Raw genomic sequence first — 20,251 nt, forward strand, 5'->3', positions numbered from 1 at the left:
GGGCCTAGGCCTCATCTCAGAAGCCCTGAATGGAAAAGCTGAATCCTACTACTGTGCAAACACTGTGAAGAGTCTAGATGATTTATTCAATCCTCCTTGAAACCTGGCACATTCCCTGCAGCCCACAGCAGGCAGGAAATGAATGCTTTTTAAAAACTTGAGGCGCTATTGTGCCATTTTTTAACAAAAAAGTATTAAGGACTCCAAAATGATCAAGGTGTGAGGAAATGTGACAAACTTCGTGTAAAAAAGAAAAAGGAAAAAAGTAAAGAGGATATAGGTCTGTTAAATGTTCTTATCAGAGCTTTATAAAAAAAAATGTCATAGATTACATTGAAAAACTCTAAAGGTACACAAGGGAAGTTTTGGAGGTGATGGATGTGTTCATCTTAATTGTGGTGATGGAATCATGGCTGTACACAAACGTCCAAACTCATCAAATTGTTCACCTTAAGGACATGCATGCAGCTTTGCTCGTGTGGCTGGTTTTCTGATGAACGGAACTGCAATAAAGCTGTTACACACACACCTCTGTGGTATCACTTACTTAACATTCCCTAATCCACCCTCTTACAGCGCATCATTTGGGAGGTTTTCCACATTCACAAAGCTGTGCAACCATCACCCGACCCAATCCAGAATAAGGAATGATTTGTCTTCAAAATAAATCATGATTCTGCAATCACAAGTCACAGTTACCATGGATCGTACAGGCTGTTCTGTAAAATCGATTTAGTTAAAAAAGAAAAAGAAAAAGAAAAAAATAAAAAGAAAGGAAGGGAGGGAGGGGAGGGGAGGGGAGAAGAAGGGAGGAGAGAAGAAGAAAAAAGCAACAGAAAAGGTTCTCGTTTCTAAATCCTGCTCCTGAGGTATTTCCAGGGGCGGGGAAAGATAATTTTAAGGGTGTAAACTGCGTTCACCGAACTCAGCAGACCCAAAGGGAAGGAAACACAACAAAGAGCCCCCCAACCATAACCGACACTTGTGAATTAGTATGAGAAACTGACATCTCCAGAAATTTCACTTCCGGGCTTCAAACTCTAATAAGCAAAATTTCTTTTTCTTAACGTTGCAGAGGTCGAAGGCCGGAACTGAAATTCTCGCTCACCTGACTTCCTGCGAGTCAGGACCGAAGGTTACGTTGCACCGGAAGAGAAGAGGTTTTGTTCCTGCGCAGCGTTTCGCCATGGTAAGACGTCTGCTTTCCGCCTCCCGGTTTTATCTGCTTCCCTCCTTGGAAACAGCGCTGTTCCACCTCTTCGCTCTTTCCCTTTTCGGGCGTCCATACTTAGCGGGTGGGAATGCTGGTTGTGCTGTTTCATGAAACTGGATTAAGAGAGCTGAGGTCGTAGAAGAGTGCGCCTCTGACCTGTGAGCTGGCGCTCGTTTTCTCCCACGCTGGCTATTAGCTCTCTAGTACGTATGTCCTGGGACCGGCGGGGTTGACGCGTGAGTCCGTTGTGGCTACGCCGCCGTGTGCTGGCTTTTGCTCGGATTGCACGTTCACGTGGTCTTAGATTTGTTCGGAGAGCATACGCTCTCCCGACGGACGCTAATGGGTCCCGCCGAGGTTTTCGAAGGTTGGTGAGTCCTGCGGGGTCTCGGTTGTGCTGGGAGGTCCTGTCTCCTCTGGCAGGAGGTAATATTTGCTCATGGTTGGGCACGACTAAATAGCTGGAACGACCCTTTCTCCTCGGAGTGATGTATCACCCGTTAGCAGTTGCTGCCAACTGAAGGTTACGGTGCATATTCATGTCTGCAGAGTAGACTTTCCATGAAAGCTTGGTGTTCTTTCCAGGCCCGGGGCCCCAAGAAGCACTTGAAGCGTGTTACAGCACCGAGGCATTGGATGCTGGACAAACTAACGGGTGTGTTCGTGAGTATTACTTTGTTTGCTTCTTGGTCATTAGTAAATGTTACAGACCTACCACTGCTTGCTGTTTCGTAGGGGCGATGTTTGCTTATTCATAAAGACTTGCACATAACTTGTGCTTGCACTCTTTCATAAAGGACATCCTCTTGAGAAACTGTGGGTCAGACTGCCCTCTGTGCCTCTTCCACCCTCAACTTTGAACACTGTTGTCTGAGCCACAACTTCTCTGAGAACCAGGGCATTCCATCGTTTAGTAACGCGAGGCCTGTGGTAGACACCGTTGGGGATATGTCCCCGGTACAGAATGGTTCTGAAAGACAATGACAGTGAAAACCCTCCCTGCCCCGGCCCCACCCCGCCAGTTGAAGCTTATATCCTGCTGCGGGGAGAGAGTAGTGGACAGTATGTCCACCTGGCAGTAAGGGCCAGGGAGGAAAAAGCAGGGCAGGGGGAAGGGCCTGGGGCTTGGAGTGATTGCAGTTTTAAAGAGGGGGAAATGGGACAGCCTCTTTTTAGAGATGAGAAAGAGGTAAGGGAATGCACCATTGGAGATGTTTGGGGGTTAGCATTGTCAAAAGATCTATCTGGCTGCTATGGTGAGGGAGATTGTGTCACACAACCAGTCCCTCCTGAATCCCTTAACGTTTGCATTCTCATATAGATGCAGGGTTCAAAACACCAGCAAAAGGAGGCCAGGATGACACATCCTGGTGGTGTCTTTTTGAGAGGGAAAAAAGCTGCAGAGGTGCTCTGTGGAAACAACTTTGAGAGCAGCCACCATGAGAAAAGATTTCCTGTGTGATCTGGAGCTGAAGAGGCAATTGGAGAGTAAAGTTCAAGACAGTGGCATTTCCAGAGCTTGAGCAGCTGAGACTTTTATATGTGCTTTTTGAACTCCCCACTTTACAGTGGACTCTTCCTGGGCCCAGAGCCAGGGGGTCAGTGAGGGTGCCGAATTCCATGTACGAAAAGAGTCAAATGACAGTGCCTTAAGTCATTGTAAATAATTAAGCTTATTTAATTCTAACCTGCTTGTTTTAAAGGGTAAAGTAATAGCCGCTTTTTACAGTTGAGCCCGTGTTACTGGTTTGACACTGAAGGCTACAAGAGTCTATGAAAAGGGCATGAGTTGGGGTGAGGGCGAGGGTGAGGAATCCCGGAGCCACTTGAACTGAACCTTGAGGACTGGGCAGAATTTGAAGATGAGGACAACGTGCCCCTGGGCACGTTACTCCAGGAATCCTACCTGCGTCATTAGGCCTTTCACTGGAGGCAAGGGTCTGACAAGATGGGGACCTGGCATAGTTTAACTTTGGTGGTGTGGTGAGACTGGGAGAGTGCCTGAAGCCATAAGAAAGGCTTGGCTTTCTGAGACAGAGAGGAGACCAGTGTAAAGAAGGAGAAACTTTGTCAGAAAACAAGGTGCTTAAAATACCGAGGGTGTTCTGAGCAGGAGTAAACGTGAGGTGTTTGTGAGAGTAAATATCCGGCTTTGAGGGTCCACATAGGAGGCACTTGATAACTAACTTGTTTGAATTATTTGGCCTATTCTTGGCAAACCTTCAACTCGGGTAGGAGGAATCTGTGTTCCTTGTCCTGGGCTTTCAGAGAGAGGCTGGAGGGCTTACTGTCTGGAGTTCTGGGTTTGCAGCCTGTCCCTGTCAGTTTCTGCTTCCCATGCTACCTCTGCTGTGGCCACATCGTAGGTGACCTCTCTGGGTGGGCCACTCTTTCCTAAGTTGTTAAATGGATGGGGCAAGGCACTCATTTTCAGAATACTTGCTGCGAACCTAGTATTCAGTCTTGTCGGCTTCACTGCTTTCTCCCATGGCGATCATGGAAGTGTGGTTAATGATCGGGAGTCTTTTTCAGAGGGGAAAAAGCTGCAGAGGTGCTCTGTGGAAGCAACTTTGAGAGCAGCCACCATGAGAAAGGATTCCTGTATGATCTGGAGCTGAAGAGGCAATTGGAGAGTAAAATTCAAGACAGTGGCATTTCCAGAGCTTGAGCAGCTATGGCTTTTATATGTACTGGAAACAAATAGCCAAAGGACATTATAAATAACACAGAGACTGTGAAAGTGTAGGGTTAGTTGGTTGCACGGTGAGTTCGAGGGTTCTTGAGCTGGCCGAGAGTCAGGAAAGGAAGAAAGAAGCGTAGAGTGGATGTTGCTAGAGTGGTCCAGCAACATGTCTTGTGTGGAACTCTGAAGACTGGAATGATGGGAGAGTGAGTACTAAAATATGTCTTCTCAGTCTGTGGATATAGCATAACCCACAACCAAGATACATGAGATGTGGTGGTGGGTTGAAGGCAGCCTCACAGTGTTGGGGAGGCAGCACTGGTGGTGGTGGTGCTTGGGATGCAACTCAATGGGGAGGTGAGTTATGAGGCTGGATTGTAGGGGGAGAGAGGGTACAAAGCGGAATTTCCATAGTTGAAGGCCTATCTTCCTGACAAGACTACCTCTCTAAATTGATGAAATAATTGCCCTCTTGCATTCTTCTTCCCCACAAAAAGTTAAGTGCAGCTTAACTTAGCTGAAATAAAGCACAATGCCTGCTAAATCTGGGTATAAGGTGTGGATCTTGAGAGATCGAGTTGCCTGCCCTTATCTTTTTACAGGCACCTCGTCCATCGACAGGTCCCCACAAGCTCAGGGAATGTCTCCCACTCGTCATCTTCCTCAGGAATAGACTCAAGTATGCATTGACTGGAGATGAGGTAAAGAAGATATGTATGCAGCGCTTCATAAGAATTGACGGCAGGGTTCGGACAGACATCACATACCCCGCTGGATTCATGGGTAAAGAAAGAGTTACTTCTTTATGTTGAAGAAGGAATGAGTTGAGAGAAGGCAAGGCATGGGGTTCACTTGATGTGAAAGATAAACAAAACCCCAGGCACAAAGCTAAAGGGGTAAGGACAGGTTTTCATCGGTCACGGTACTGTCATGGGCAGTGTTGTCATGTGCAATAGGGTAGAGAGTCTAGCCTGAACTGACCTTTAGAGAGCAAATGAGGGAGTGGGTCGCAAGTGAAAAATTGCAAATGGTTGGTTACTGTAGATGCAGCTAGGCTATCTGCTGTGCAGCCAATGCAGCTGTAGCTGCTACCTGGCAGTTACCAAAGTTGGGCTCCTACCTTCCCACAGCCTGGGAGACAGAGGCCCTGTCCCCAGATGCTGGCTGGAACAAACAGGAAATCCTTTTGGCAGCCCTGGGCTTCTCCATAGGCAAGCACTTGAAGGGGAGTGGGGAAGGTGTAGATAGGGTCCTCTTGAGCTGTTAGAAGCTATGTTTGTTCAAGTACTTGTAGGCCAGGGCTGAAGTTTAGCCGAAAAGAGGGCTCAGAGGAGCCTGGCCAGAGTCTAGTCAGGGAGAGGATCTTTGTCAGTGAACGGGATTGTAGCTGTGTCTTCTCACTTTGTCTGGTGGTGTGACCTAACTATGCCCAGATCTCCAAAGAAGCCGTTGGAGCTTGGTGGGAGGGTGGAGGAGGGAGAGAAGGTTCACAGCCCCCAGGGGAGAAGGTGAGCTGAGAGAAATATAGAAAGGGCCAGTGAGATATTCTGACCTAGTGCTTTATTCACCCTGTCTTTCTGTAGTGACAGGTTCAATACTTTTCAAACAGCTTTTTAGCCTACTTTTGTCCAGAAACACTGGGGGTGCTTGCTTTATTAGGGGTGTGGAGGCTAAAGAGATCATGGAGTCCTAAACCAGGCTTCTCCGGGATCCAGCCAAATACACCCATTAAGTACTGGGACTTCTTGTTGTAGTAAAACACGTTCTCTTGTTCTGGTGTTCACCGTGGCATAGTGTGCTTCTACTGTCTAGACAAAAGCATCTTTGCATTAATAGTATCTGTCATACCTGTTTGTGATCAGATGTCATCAGCATCGAGAAAACAGATGAACATTTCCGCCTGGTCTATGACACCAAGGGCCGCTTTGCTGTTCACCGCATCACAGCAGAAGAGGCAGGGGTAAGTTGGGCACGTCAAGTTAAGTGGACTTGGTAATTTCCAGTTGGACAAATCTGTTAGTGAGGTTTTCAGAGGGCGTATAGGCCAGATTCCAGGACTGTTTGCTGCCTCTGCTCGTTGGTATGGTTGTTTAATCCAGGCATGTAGGTCTACCAAAACTGATGCAAGATAATGAATCTTCCAGTAACAGAGGCTGTTTTGGTGGCAGTACCACTGCAGTAGTAAATCCTTCTCTGAGAGACAAGATGTTTCTGTATATAGGAAAAGGCTGTGTGATAATTGGAATCGCAAGGGCCTTGGTAAAAATCCTGACTCTACCGCTTCATGTTAATTATGTGTCCTCAGGCAAAAGTACAGAGGCTTTCTTGGGCTTCTGTTTTGTCTATAAGTGGTGGTAATGTGCTTTCTTTCCGGATTATTTTAGGGCTTCAGTGAGTGGGTTAGTAGTGCTGCCTTGCACTTACTAGACATAGCAGATTCCCTGACTTCCTACCTTTTACCTCAGGCCCCCAGACCCGTTCTGCCCTCCCAAAACTTAACAGCCAAAGTCAATGCCTTTTGAGGAGACTTTGTTCAGGAGGACGCTTTCAAGGGAGTTTCTTTTCTGCGTGGGCACCACCTCTTTGGAAACCAGGACTACCTCTGGGTCATCCATTCCTCTCTGTCTGTATTGAGGGACTTGGGGTGACTTATAACCCAAACACCAAATGCCTTCTAAATATGGTATGCCTTCTGCGGGTCAATTTTGATATGTTCCCACTTTATTTAACTGGCTTGCCTTGCCTTTTTCTCTAGCTCCGTTTGTTTTGGGGAAACACATTGGAGTCCTTACAGGAGTTTGCAAGTATTCTCAAAATGGGTTGGTTTGGTTGGTTTTAGCCTCCCTTGAAGCGGGGTCCATTCTGTTGTTGTGCCACAAGGAGGCACTCTGTTTCAGTGGTAGGGCCTGCCATCCAGGTGATGGGGCCCCTTGTGCCTGAAAGCTAAAAGGCACAACAGGAACCTCAAGTCTGTTGACCGGTCTCTGCTTTCACAAAAGATTTTGGATCTCAAAAGACAACACAGATTGCTAGTCCCTGGGAATTTCTAAATGGGGAGAGATGGAGTGGGAGAAGGAGTTACTGGGGTGTTGGCATTTGGCTCTACTGAGTTGGCCAGCCACTGTGTAAAAGCCTGTGTCCACAGGAGTATCCAGTAGTAGCAGAAGTGCCACGTGACCACCCTGCATTTGAGATCTTATCCGTGTGCCCGAGCTCAGAGATTTGGGGAAGTGATGGTTGAGTTGAGCTTGTCTGTTTATCTTTGGGAAGATGGCAAAGGAGCATTCCCTATCACTACTCTATATGGTCTCTGGCACAGAGACTGGAGAGTAGACAGTGGTAGGCTCTTGAGGTGTCAGGGCCACACTAGGGAGCTTTTTCACACAGATTAGCAGTTCACCAGGTAGCACAGGTTAGTGGAGACAGAACATGCAAATGACCCTGCCCGCTGGTCTGCCCCACCCCGAAAAAAATGAAAACTAGAAAAGGCAGGTCTCGGGAAAACCAAGCCTGAGGGATTTAAAACATAGTTTTCCCCTTTAACAACTGGCTATTAATTGAAGACCAATGAAGTGGAAGTCATTGTATCTGAGAATAGGAGATCAGGTCTTTTCTATGATTGCAGGTACAGTGGATGGGAGAAAAGGGTAAATTTTGGGTGAGCCCATGATGGCCTGCATGAGCCCACTCCCACTGGGAAGGAGTGAGGTGGAGGAACACAAGCATCAAGCTGGGAGTTGGCAGAGAAGACAAGGGGGGTTGGATTTGAATACAAAACAGAAAGGAAGAGAATTTTGCTATGGTAGGTGGAAGCAGAGTGTGGTTGAGTATTTGGTAGTAGGGTAAAGAGATGGTAGTTACAGATATCGGTGAAACTACCGGGGTGCCTGAGAGTAGCCAGAAGACCATACCTTAAAGTTTTGGGTGCAGCTTGTGTTGGTTGGAATTTTTCAGGGGGATGATAGGCAGTTAGAAAGATGTAGGTGGTGATTGAAATAGAGGGCTGGAACACTGCTTGAAAAGGGGTCACAGTAGAGGCAGTGTGTGGATAGTTGGCACAGAGTCCTCACTGACGCTGGGCAGTTTGTGTTTGGCAATGGGTGTGTATGTGGAGAGGGGGATTTAATACTATATAGGGTTTATGAACAAGGTGGAGCTAGGTGGTGCAGGTTCTGTTTGTGGAAAAGCACAAAATACTGCTTAAGTCAATAAAAAAAGGCAACATCAGAGAGTAACTAAATGGAAAGACGTGCAAGTGTTTGTGGGTTACTGTTCTTGACCGTCAAGAAGACTGAACATAGTGAAGGTGGTGGTTTTTCCAAAAGAAGATAGGAAACGGGCAGTTTCTTTTGAGAAGAGGGTCTATGTTTACCCATTTGTCGTAGAGAATTGGAGCCTGGTGCAAAGGGAGGTAATCGAGACCGTGAGTGTAGAGAGAGCTTTGTGGTGGGCAAGGAGGGGGAAGAGACAGGTGGAGGTGACAGGTAGCTGAAGTTAAGTTTCAGAAAAGATGTTTGTGGATGTTTCAAGGACTAACATGTATTGTGGAGCTTGGGTGAATGGTTCCAGAGTTGGACCTTCTCTCCCAGGATAGAGGGAGGCCATTTGGAGCTGGAAGTGTCTTGAAGCAGAGAGGTGATACCTTATCCAGAGGGTGTTTCGTGTACAGTAAATAATGGTGACTTTTGCGCAGTTAAAGGCGAATGACCGCTGAGCCCAAGGTTTCACGTCTGATGCTGGAGAGAGTGGAGAAATGGAGAGTTGGTGCCGTCCCTGTCCGCGCACAGGTGGTTGGTTATCGAGAGAACCTGTGAAGGACACAGGAGAAAGATTTTTTTTGCATGTTTAGTTGGTGTCGCTTAGCAGCACCTGCTAGCCAACATGACTCCCTCAAGCTGAGAGAGTACACTGTGATCCTGGTGCATGGAAGGCTTGGAGGGCAGCAGGTAGGATTTGAGGCGTGAACAGAGATCCTGTAAGTTCATGGCCTGTAAGGGGAGCCTGCTTGGACCTGTCGAGCCTGGTATATCTGGAGCTGATGGGCCAGGGAGGAAAGAGGGCAGGAGTAGCTTTCACTGGAGACATTGTAGAGTCACCCACGTAGGTTCAGGATATCGACGTGGAGAAAATGTGCAGTACAGTTGAGTGATGGAATGCGCCCTGGGGGCAAAAAGACCTTGCATCCTGAAGTTCAAAGGGCAGAGGTAAAGTGGGTTGGATTTTATTATGAATAAGGGCAGTGATTGTAAGAGGGATCTCAGTAACTGTGTGCAGAGCCATTTTAGAACAGGGCCAGGCATTTAAGAGTTCTTTTTGGTCACACAGGACACAGGATGTCTTAAATTTAGCATGGAGTACAGCTGGAGGGACAGAGGGATGCCCACTTGGAGCACTAAGTTTGTCAGAATAAAACTGCATTAGTGAGTGTTCATCACTGTGGAAGACAGAATGCAAAGGGAGGCAGAAGTACTGATGATTGTGTAATGACCTTTTCAAAGTGAAGTGTAAACGGCTTTTCTGCTAATTGGGGATGGGAGAGGGCAGTGGACAGATTATTTTCAAGTCTGGCCCCAGTGGTTGCTGAATTTAGGCTGTATGGTGCTGATTCCTGTTTTTGGTTTGGTCCCAGAGCCTCCAGGCCACAGAAAAAGTGTGGTCTCTCTCTGTCTGCTTACTCCTCACTGGCTGTAGGACTTTATTTGCCTTCGTTTTGAGCAAACCTGGATTCTCGGCCCAGTGCTCTGAGGGCTTATAGACGGTAGCTTGATAGTTTCCCACTTCCAGGAAAAGGGCAAAGTGTAAGAAGGATGGGCTTTGATAATTATATCATACCCTCATTTGCATGTGTTGACCCTGACCTTGCACAGGTTAGTAAACCTCTCTGCCTTTGGTGTGCGTACCATTCGCCACCTTAGGCATTTAGGCTTGGCTGCCCGGTGAACTCCACAGGCCTCTTTCAGCAGCCTGGTCAGTCTGTGTCTGTGCCCATATTTTCTTTCTGCCTCATCCGACTTAAGTATTTTGCCTGCTGTAGCACCATACCTTGAATAATTTCTGTTCAGTCCTGCATGCTGAATTTGGTTGTATGTTGGATCTTTCTTCTTTTACAAGGATTTGCATGCCAGGTTGCAAGGAATGCGCTAAATGGCATCTCCACTATCTCATTACACCTGATTATGGCCGGCTACTTAGATGTCCTGCTGGCAGGACGATTCCCAAAGTCACCTGGGTTTGCACTTTGCCGGCTTTGCTCCCTTTCTGCCACCATTCACTCCCTCCATGTCCCATCCGGATTCACCTTGCAGTCTGTGAACTCTCAAAAGACTTCTCTCTTGTTGTACCTTGCTATGGCAGCCAGTAGAACAAAAGTTTTACTCACTGCGGCCTTTTTGTATGTGTTGTCCTTTAGCACCAACCAGAAATCTGGACCCAGAGGAGTTAATTTGGGGTTGGGAATACGCAGGCTGGGCAGCAGGAAAGAGGGGCATGGTTTTCCTTTTCCTTTTGAAAGAAGAGGGCTCGGTCCACCAAATTTTCCCTTGGAGTACCTCTGGCTTTAAGAGTATAGTTTGCCCCCAGTGTCTGGGCATTCCTTCAATTTTTACATTTGCAGAGGACCCTGTATGTTACTTTCTCGAAGGTTTTCAGTTGGTTGGTACAGTAGGCAGCTCAGATCAGGGAGCTAGGCAGCTTTCATTTCTGTGCTTAAGGCAGTGGCTGGGTACGTTGGAAATGATCTAGATTTTGTATTTTTAATGGTGGGGGATGTGAGCTGGTGGTGGTAAACAAACTGAACACTCACTGAAGACCTGGATGGGTGTGTCAGCCGTGGACTTTTGCATGGAGCGGGGGCTGCAGTGCTCCCTCAACCTTTACTGGCTGAGTTAGTGTGGACTAAGTTCCACATGTGTAGAATGGGAGTGTTCTCTCTTGCCTGCCTGGGTTGTTGGGCTGTGTTTAATGGCCTCACATGTGTACAGCACCTTGCATGGTGTTGGATCTGTAGCAGCAGAAGTACTGTAACAGTATTGGGTGACATTTACTGTTAATACTTTGCAACTTCCTTTAACGTTCATTTTTCTCATTCTGCCCTCACATCAAAACTATTTGGTGTAGGGGTGTGCGATAATTATTCCCATGTCACACACCTCCAAATACAGTATTTGAACTTGGGGCTCTCTTGCGTCAGAGAGTGCTCAGGTGCTGGTTACTTTGCTTTAGCACATCCCTCTTTCTCTGCCTCTTGTGAAGTTCCAAAGCACTGATAGGAGGCAAGCTGGCAAACCTCAATCAGTCCCGAGAGCCTGAAGATAGGGGCGAGACTGAAGTATCTGTAGAGAAAATGGGGGAGCTGATAAAAAGAGTGGCTCCTCGAGTCCATTCGTTGTGCTCTTCTTTTAGGAGGTTTTCTGTCATCCAGCTCTCTCCCTGCGTCCTTGTTATTGTCACATTTACCCCGGATTTTGCCTTGAGACTTGAAAGGAGTTCATGCTTGATTTAAGGAGTGTGGAGTCTGCAGTGACATTTAAATTCCTGAAAGCTTTTTCCTCCCAACAAGGGTGAAAGACCCACTTTGTCACTTCTAACCCGTGATGCTCGGTGGGGAACCTGAGTTAACATAGGATGGGCATTGTTAACTACAAATGGCTTATATGTGTTTGAGATTACCTAGTGTGCCATTTGAAGCACCTAAAGATTGCTTCTGGAGCATAATGGGGCTTGGACAATCATTGGACTGGTGCATGTCTTTGGTGTGAGGCATGTTGAACAGATCTTGCTGGTAGATGTTATTTGTGTGGCACCAGCGTCTTACATGCTAACAAGGAGAAATAGGAAGTAGGTAATGGGTGTATGCCACTGAAGGATGAGTTGGGGGGTGGGGCGGGGATTGTATATTGCATACCAAAATCGCCTAGTTGGCCAGGCACAGCTGCTTTTCCTAACCTGGTGGTAAAAGCATCGTATTCTTGGCAGTGGTACAGTTAAATTTGTTGCTGGGGCTCTTTCTAGCTGCTGTCCTAGAGTTGCAAGATAAGAGCTATCAATCAGAAATATGGCCCTGAGAAGCAAATGACAGACCAGTTGATCTGTGGCTTTTTATCACGCCCTGTTATCAGTGATAGGGGACCAGAGGCTAGTGCAGCTGAGTACTCACCCAACCACTAGAAGGTTCTAAAACAGGTTCCCTCTCAGCCAGGTTTCCTTCCTGAATGTCTAAATTACTAATTCACTGTGGCGGATTATCTGCTCTGAGAGACTGGTTAATGTAGTTTTTTCCCAGGGCCATTCCTCCTCTGGCTGAGGAAGTGCTGAAAATTGAGGGGCTAACAAGTAGTGGTTAGGTGACAGGTTTTGGCTGTCTTCATTTTTACATTTTAAATTCTTGCTCTGTGTTGTAGTACAAGTTGTGCAAAGTGAGGAAGATTACTGTGGGTACTAAGGGAATCCCACACCTGGTGACTCATGATGCTCGTACCATCCGATACCCAGATCCTGTCATCAAGGTGAATGATACAGTGCAGATTCATTTAGGGACTGGCAAGATAACTGACTTCATCAAATTTGACACAGGTAAGTTTCTTGTTTCTTGTCCGATATCCCTCCTTTCTGCTCTTTCTGTTGCTTACTTCTGTTTTATCTGTACCCTCATCCTTCATTTGGCTCTCTGATAAGGCAGGAGGTTGCACATGGCCTCCTGGGTTTGGGGTTTGCAGTGGGTTCTTGATGGTGAGTAGTGCTGTGATCGCCCTTTGGACTGCATCCACCAGCCCTTTGGCTGTATGAACTCCATGTGCTTATACCGTTTGTCATGGGAGGGGAGCTTCGTGTTTCAAGTGTGGTAGGTTTTAGGTGTAGTCCTTGGTGTGAAGGGCCAAAGGTGTCCAACTGACTTTAAACTAGTGATGAAGAAAACATTTGTCTCTGGATTTTTTTTTTTCTTCCTCCCCACACACCAGGCTCAGATTCCTCTGACAGAGGTTCTGATGCTGGTTCCTCTGACCAGCGTTTGCTAGTATCTGATGTGCTAAGGAAGTAGTATATTTTGCCCAACTTGTTTCAACAGAAAATTCCAGAAATACAGGAAAGCTGAAAGAATTAGGACAGTGGCACCAAAGCAATAGCAACTTACTTTCTGCCTGCCTCCAACAATTATTTGCACCTTGTTCTTTGTTTCCTGTCTGTGTTCGCTTACCCTGTCTGATCCAAGAACCAGCCAAAGTGCTCGGTCGTCTTTGCTGTTTGTATTTGAAAGAGCCGGCACTGATGGTCTTATTTGGTGCTCCACAGCCTGGGATTGCCCAGTTGCTTCACCACTAGGGCCGTGAACCTGTGCTTGTGGTCTTTGCTGTTGACTTGGAAATTTTGGACGAGAATACTTCTTAGGTGTCTAAGTTTAAAATTAAGTCTTCCTGGTAAGGAAAAGCATTGACAGAAGGGATGTTAAACTGAGGTGGTCGTGCTTATGACCCCTGAACCTCTTGGCTGATTACAGGGACAGAGTTACTTTCCTTTTAGAGAGGTTTACCGGCTAATTTCAGGTTCAAATGATTGGATGCAGGGCATTTGTTTCTAAGTGATCGATCCAGTGCGGGACTGCATAGGTAAAGATGAATCAAGTTTGGCCATGGGTTGAAAAATGTTGACGCTGGAGGGTGAGTAGATGGGGCCTTATTTCTCTTTTTTGCATATCTTGAGAGTAATTTCTTAAATTGAGTCACACTTCGCATCTCCAGTTAAATGAAATTCCATTAGTCATTTACTTATTAAATCAAATTTCAGATTAAACTTTAACGGATTTTTCTCTCCCACCTAACTTTATTTTGAAATGTGTATCTTTTTCTCTTACACTGAAACTCTGTTTACTTACTTGCTTTATCCTTACGTAAAATAATCTCAGAATCACAAAGCCGGTATTCCTAGTAACGAGACGCCCAGTGAGCAAAGGCAGAGATCTCTTTGTGGTTCTTGGTTCTTTGTTCTTGGTTTTGTTTTGTTTTGTTTTGTTTTGTTTTAGTAACTTAAAGAATTGTGTTTAGTAGTTTGAAGAATTTTTGATTGTGGCCATAGCAGAGGTAGCATGGGAAACAGGAACTGACAGGGACAGGTTGCAAATCCAGTACCCCTGACAATAAGCCCTGCAACCTTTCTCTGAAAACCCCAAGACAAGGAACACAGGTTTCTCCTATCTGGAGCTAAAGTTTTGCCAAGAAGAGGCCAAATAATCCAATGAGATAGTTATCAAATGCCTTCTACGTGGACCCTCAAGGCTGGATGTTTCTTTGTGGTTCTTGGTTTTGTTTTGTTTTAATAATTTAGAGAGTTTTTAATTGTGGTTATTCTCATTGTTGTGCAGCAGATCTCTAGAACTACTTCAGCTTGTAAAACTGACACTATGCTCAATGAACAACTCTCCCATTTCCTCCTCCCTGCAGCCCCTGCAACCACCAGTTCTTCTCTCTGCTTCTATTGATTTGACTACTTCAGATATGTCATATAAGTGGAAATGATACAATATTTTTCTTTTTGTGACCGGTTTACTTCATTTAGCACACCCTCTTCAGGGTTCATCCATGTTGTGGCATGCGACAATATTGCCTTCCTTTCCAGGGCTGAGGATACTCCGTTGTGTGTATTTATGACATTTTCTTTATCTGTTTGTCTGCCGATGGACATTTGGGTTGCTTTCACCTCTTGGCTGTTGTGAACAGTGCTGCTAGGAACACAGCTGTGCATATCTCTTCAAGATCCTCCTTTGGCTTCTTTTGTGTGTATACACAGAGGAGGGGATTGATGGGTGGATCATCTACGGTCATTCTGTTTTCAGTTTTTTGAGAAACTTTGGGACTGTTTTCCAAAGTGGCCGCCCCATTTTACATTCCCACCAACAGCACACAAGTGTTCCACTTTCTCCACATCCCTGCTCACAGTTTGATGTGTTTTGGGTTTTTTGTGTGGTGGCCATCCGAATGGGCATGAGGTCATAAGTCATTGTGGTTTTAATTTGAATTAATCTGGTTGTTTTTTGGTGGTGTGGAGTTGTAGGAGTTCCTTAGAGATTCTGGTTATTAACCCCTTATCAGATAGAGGATTTGGCAGATATTTTTTTGCATTCTTTAGGTTGCATTGTCACCCTTACTGGTGGTTTGTTTTCATGTGTAGGCATTTTTTAATTTTTCTGTTTTTGCATTTGTTCTGTGTGCTTTTGGTGTCATGTTCAAGGCATCATTACCAAATGTTTAAGGTGATAAAGTTTTTTTGAACCTTATGTTTTTGTCTGGGCAGCTTTACAATTTGAGGCCTCACATTTAAGTCTTTGATCCTTTTTAACTTGATTTTTGTGTGTGGTGTAAGGTAGAAGGCCAAGTTCATTCTTTTACATGCAGATATCTAGTTTTCCCAACACCATTTGTTTAAGAGACTTTCCTTTCTCCATTGAGTGGTCCTGGCACCATTGTCAAAAATCACGTGCCCATATATGCTTGGGTTTATTTCTGGGCTCTCTGTTCTATTCCATTGGTCTGTTTGCCTGTCTTTTATGCCAGTACTGCAGTTGGATTATATCATTTTGTAATACGGTTTGAAATCAGGAAGTGTGAGTTATCCGACTTTGTTTTTATTTTTCAGAATTGTTTTGGTTATTGGGGGATGGGGGCATCCCCTGAGATCCCATATGAAATTTAAGCTTTTTCTTTCTTTTTTTTTTTTTTTTTTTTTTTTTTGTTTGTTTGTTTGCCAAAAATGCCACTGGGATTTTAATAGGGATTGCATTGAATCTGTAGATTGCTTTGAGTAATGTGGACATCTTAACAACATTAAGTCTTCGTGAACACCATATGTCTTGCCATTTATTTGTGGTGTCTTTTCAGCAAGGCTTGTAGTTTACAGGGTACAGTCATCCCTGGGTATCCAAACGGGATTGTTTTCAGGGCAGCCCTTTGTCTTTTTCTCCCCCTCACCCGCCTCCCAGCCCCCGAGCAATTATGCAGGGTGCCCCTTTGGATACTGGACTCCACAGATGCTCAAATCCACTGATATAAAATGGCTTAGTATTTACACATAACCTACACATGTCCTCCTGCATACTTTAAATCTACGGGTCTCCAACCTGGCCACACAGCAGGAGGTGAGTGACTGGCAAGTGAGCGAAGCCCCACTGGCACCCCACAGCCCCTCCTGCATCGCTTGCATCACCTCCCGAATGCCTTCCAACCCTCCCCACCACCCCACTGTCAGATCAGCAGGGGCATCAGACCTTCATGGGAGCGTGAACCCCACCGCAAACTGCGCGTGTGAGGGGTCCAGGTTGCCAGCTCCCCATGAGAATCCAGTTGATGATCTGAGGCCGTGACACCCCAACGCCCCCCTCCCCTGTGGAAAAACTTTTCCAAGAAACCTGTCCCTGGTGTCATAAAGGTTGGGGACCACTGCCTTAAATCATCACTGGGTTACTAGTAATACCTAATTAAAATGTAAATGCTATGCCAGGAGTTGTTACACCATATGGTTTGGGGGAAAATGACTAGGGGACAAAAAAAGTCTGTAGGTACTCAGTATAGATGCAACTTTCCATAGATTCTTACTCTGATATTTTCAAACTTTGGTTGGTTGACTTCCATGGACATGGAACCCATGGGTGTGGAGGGTTGACTGTATGTTTTTCATCTCCTTGGTAGGATTTATCCTTGAGTATTTTATTCTTTTTGATTCCTTAATTTCCTTTTTGAGCATTTCATCGTCAGCGAATGGGAATGTAACTGATTTTTGCATGTTGATTTTGTTTCCAGCAACTTTGCTGAATTCCTTTATTAGTTCTAACATGGTAGGGGTAGGGGTGGGGGTGGGGTGATGATTGAGAACTTCAGGGTTTTGTGCATATATAAGACGGGAACAGAGATAATGTTACTTTTTCCTTTCCAGTTGGGTGCCTTTTCTTTTCTTTGCTTGCCTAAGTGGTCTGGCATGGACTTCCAGTACCATGCAGAATGGAAGTGGTAAGAGTGGGCATTCTCGCCTTCTTCCTGATTATCAGAGGAGACGCTTTCAGTCTTTCTCCACCGAGAGTATATGTTAGCTGTGGACTTTTCATATATGGCCTTTATTATTTGTTGAGGCAGTTTCCTCCTATTCCTACTTTGTTGAGTATTTTTATCATGAAAGGGGTATTGAATCTTGTCAGATGCCATTTCTGCATCAGTTGAGGTGATAATGTGTTTCTTGTTCTTCATTTTTGTTCATCAGTGTGTTGTATTACAGTGATTGATTTTTGTATGTTTTTGTTTGTTGCATTTCAGGAGTAAATCCCATGTGGTCATGGTGTATAGTCCTTTTAATTTGTTTTTTTGGTGTGGTGTTTTTTTTTGTTTTTTTTGTTTTTTTTTGGCTGTTTTTGAGATGAGGTCTTGCTCCGTCACCCAGGCTGGTGCACAGGGGTGTCTTCATAGCTCACTGCAACCTCAAACTCCTGGGCATAAGCGATCCTCCTGCCACCGCTTCCCTAAGTGCTAGGATCACAGGTGGGAGCCACCACACATAGTCGATCCTTGTAACTTGATTTGCTGGTATTTTTATTGAGGATGTTTGCAGCTTCCTTAGGGATATTTTTGCATGTTCATTAGAGATACTGGCATGTAGTTTTCATTTCTTGTGGTTTTGTCCGGCTTGGATACCAGGTTGATTCTGACCTCGTGGGCTGAGCTTGGAAGCGCTCCCTTCTCGTTAGCCTTTTCCAGGAGGATTGGTGGTAACTATTCTTTCAGTATTCTCCAGGGAAGCCATCAGGTCCTGGGCTTTGACCTGGCTCTGATTTCTTGGGAGGTCTTTGATTACTGATTCAAATTCCGTGTCTACATATAGGTCAGTTCAGATATTTTATTCCTTCATGAGTCAGTCTTGGTACGCCGTCGTGTGTTTCTAGGAATGTATCTCTTTCTTCTAGGTTCTCCTATTTTTGGGCATGTACTTGTTCATAGTAGTCACATAGTCATTTGATTTCTGTGGCACTGGTTGTAGTATTTCCTCTTTTCTGATTTTAGTTGTCTTCTCTCTTTTGCTTAGTTAATCCAGCTAAGGTTTTTGTCAGTTTTCCTCCTCCTCAGGAAAAAAAAAAAAAAAGATCAACCCTTAGTTTTTTTTATTTCCTCCCCGCCCTCCCCCTTGCTGTTGTTTTTCTCTTTTCCATTTATGTCTGCTCTAATCTTGATTTAATTTTCTCTCCCACTAACTCTGGGTTTAGTCTGTTCTTATTCCAGTTCCTTGAGATGTAAAGTTAGGTTGTTGATTTCAGGTCTTCTTTCTTCCGTCTTGTTTCTTCTTCCTCCTCTTTTTCTTCCACCTCTTCCTCCTCCTCCTCCCCTCCTTCTTCTTGCCCTTCTCCTCCTCCTCCTTTTCTTCTTCTTTCTTCCTTCTTTTCTTCTTCTCCTCCTTCAAGTTACTTCATACTAGTTTATTTAGGGGTTCTATTTTTCACTCCTCAGTAGATTTTATGTATTTCTCATAGTCTTCTTCTCTCATTACTCCATCTAGTTCTAAAGGGTTATTCAGTGTCATCTTGATCAGCCAACCAAGATTTGTTGACAGGTCCTGGATTTTCTGCCAGAGCTTCATTAATTTCAGTTACTTCTGATAAAGGAGAATAGAGTTCACTAGAGGCTTTCACACTTTCCAAAGCACCAGACTCAATCGTGGTTAGTTTTGTGCCAACTTCAGGCAGACTGCCGTAAACAACATCTCTCAAAGCTTCCTGTGCAAAATTGCATGTTCCCACTGTTCAAACACCATTTTCTGTTGTTACCCATTCATGTTTCTTTGAGAATTTATATGCACACACCAGCAGAGCAGATCCATTGTGCAGCGTCCCGACAGCACCGGCTCCCCAGCCGCTGGGGTCCAGGCCACAGGCAACGGGCCCCGAGGCTGCTGAGGGCAGGCTGCAGGCCATAGCTCCCATGCTCCCCGGCACCTGCAGCGCCATGTTCTCATGGGTACCGAGGGTCTCTGCGCTGCACCTCAGCCACTGGGACCCTTTCTCTTTTAACGTAAAGCATCTATCATTATGTGATGTCCTTCTTTTTCTCCTTTGTCTTGTGTGACAGTTTTTGACTTACGGGTTTTTTGTTTGTTTGTTTGATGTTAAGTAGGGCCGTCCCTGCTCTGTTTGGGTAACCATTTGCCTGGAACATCTGTTACCATCCTCCACTTTCAGCCTGTGTGGGTCCTTGCATCTAAAGTAGGTCTCTCGCTTTAGCATATACTTGGATCTTGGTTTGTTTGTTTTATTCGTTAAGCTTTGATTGGGGTGGGGAGGGGACAGTCCATTTACATTTACAGGAGTGATTACTGGTGTCTTGGTAATTGTTTTCTGTGTATTTTGTAGCTATTTTGTCCTCCTTTCTTTCTATGTCTACCTTTCCCTGTTTCGTTGATTTTTTTGTTTGTTTGTTTTGTTTTGTTTTTGAGCAACATGCTCTGGATCTTTTCTCGTTTTCTGTGCCTTTCATACCTATTCTCTTTGTGGCTATCACGGGGGTTGCATAACATTCCTTAAAATTAAAACAGTCTGCTCTCAACTGGTGATTTCAGTCTCATTCAAAAACTCAACTTCTGTACACCTCCGTGAGTGTCCCCTGCCTTGTAATCTTTTTATTGTATATCCATTGTGGTGGTGGTTATGCTGTTGTGTTTTCAATTTTAGACCACACCTAAAATTGATGTACACGCCAACATTATGATATCTGGGATTCTGTGTTTGTCTCTTGATGTACCTATACCAGAGAGCTTTAGATTTTTGTATGGTTTTGTGTTGCTGTCTGATATCCTCTAGTTTGAACTTGAATGACTCCCTTCAGCATTTTTACAAGGCAGGCCTAGTGGGCTTCTTAACCTGGCTAACTGGTGAAGGTCTTTGCCTGTATAAAGAAAGCCACTCTGTAAAGACTGGGAAGGGTGGCAGCTGTTTTTCTCCAGAAACCAACCCCAAAGAACAGGAGATCTATGAGTTACCTGACAACTCAAAAAAGAAGAGAAAGAAACACCATAAAAAAAAAAAATCTTAAAGATGCACATTGAGCTAAAAGGGAGCATAGACAGACAACTAAACAACATCAGGAAAACAACTGCATGAACAATGAGCAACATGAGAATATCCACAAACAGAGACACAGAAATCATGAAAAAGAGTCAAACGAATTCTGGAGCTGAAGTGAACTACTTTGGCTTTTGTTTACCTGGGAAGGTCTTATTTTTTCCTTTAGTTTTGAAGAACAGCTTTGCTGGATATGTAGCATGCTTGTTTGATAGATGGTTCCTTTCAGCACTTTGACTATGTCAACCCACTTTCTTCTGGCCTGCAAAGTTTC

At 45.1% G+C, this 20,251-nt stretch overlaps 2 protein-coding genes across 6 annotated transcripts in view; both read left to right on the forward strand.

The window, feature by feature from the left end:
- The window catches only part of LOC123629050 (F-box-like/WD repeat-containing protein TBL1X), a 1,209,717-nt gene that overhangs the window by 171,495 nt on the left and 1,017,971 nt on the right, over window positions 1-20,251 (forward strand). The window lies entirely within an intron of this gene.
- LOC123629053 (40S ribosomal protein S4, Y-like) overlaps window positions 1,092-20,251 on the forward strand; it is a 30,733-nt gene continuing 11,573 nt past the window's right edge. The window contains exons 1-5 of one of the 4 annotated variants that reach the window (XM_045538985.1): window positions 1,092-1,189; window positions 1,799-1,876; window positions 4,499-4,679; window positions 5,759-5,856; window positions 12,296-12,467. In XM_045538985.1, coding sequence (XP_045394941.1) covers window positions 1,187-1,189; window positions 1,799-1,876; window positions 4,499-4,679; window positions 5,759-5,856; window positions 12,296-12,467 — 532 coding nt within the window. In that variant the 5' untranslated portion in view covers window positions 1,092-1,186. Of the gene's footprint in view, window positions 1,190-1,392; window positions 1,417-1,562; window positions 1,585-1,798; window positions 1,877-4,498; window positions 4,680-5,758; window positions 5,857-12,295; window positions 12,468-20,251 lie in introns of those variants that run through there. The other 3 variants (XM_045538987.1, XM_045538988.1, XM_045538989.1) reach the window with 3 other exon arrangements.

This window comes from Lemur catta, chromosome Y (assembly GCF_020740605.2).
Source record: "Lemur catta isolate mLemCat1 chromosome Y, mLemCat1.pri, whole genome shotgun sequence".
Lineage (NCBI taxonomy): Eukaryota > Metazoa > Chordata > Mammalia > Primates > Lemuridae > Lemur > Lemur catta.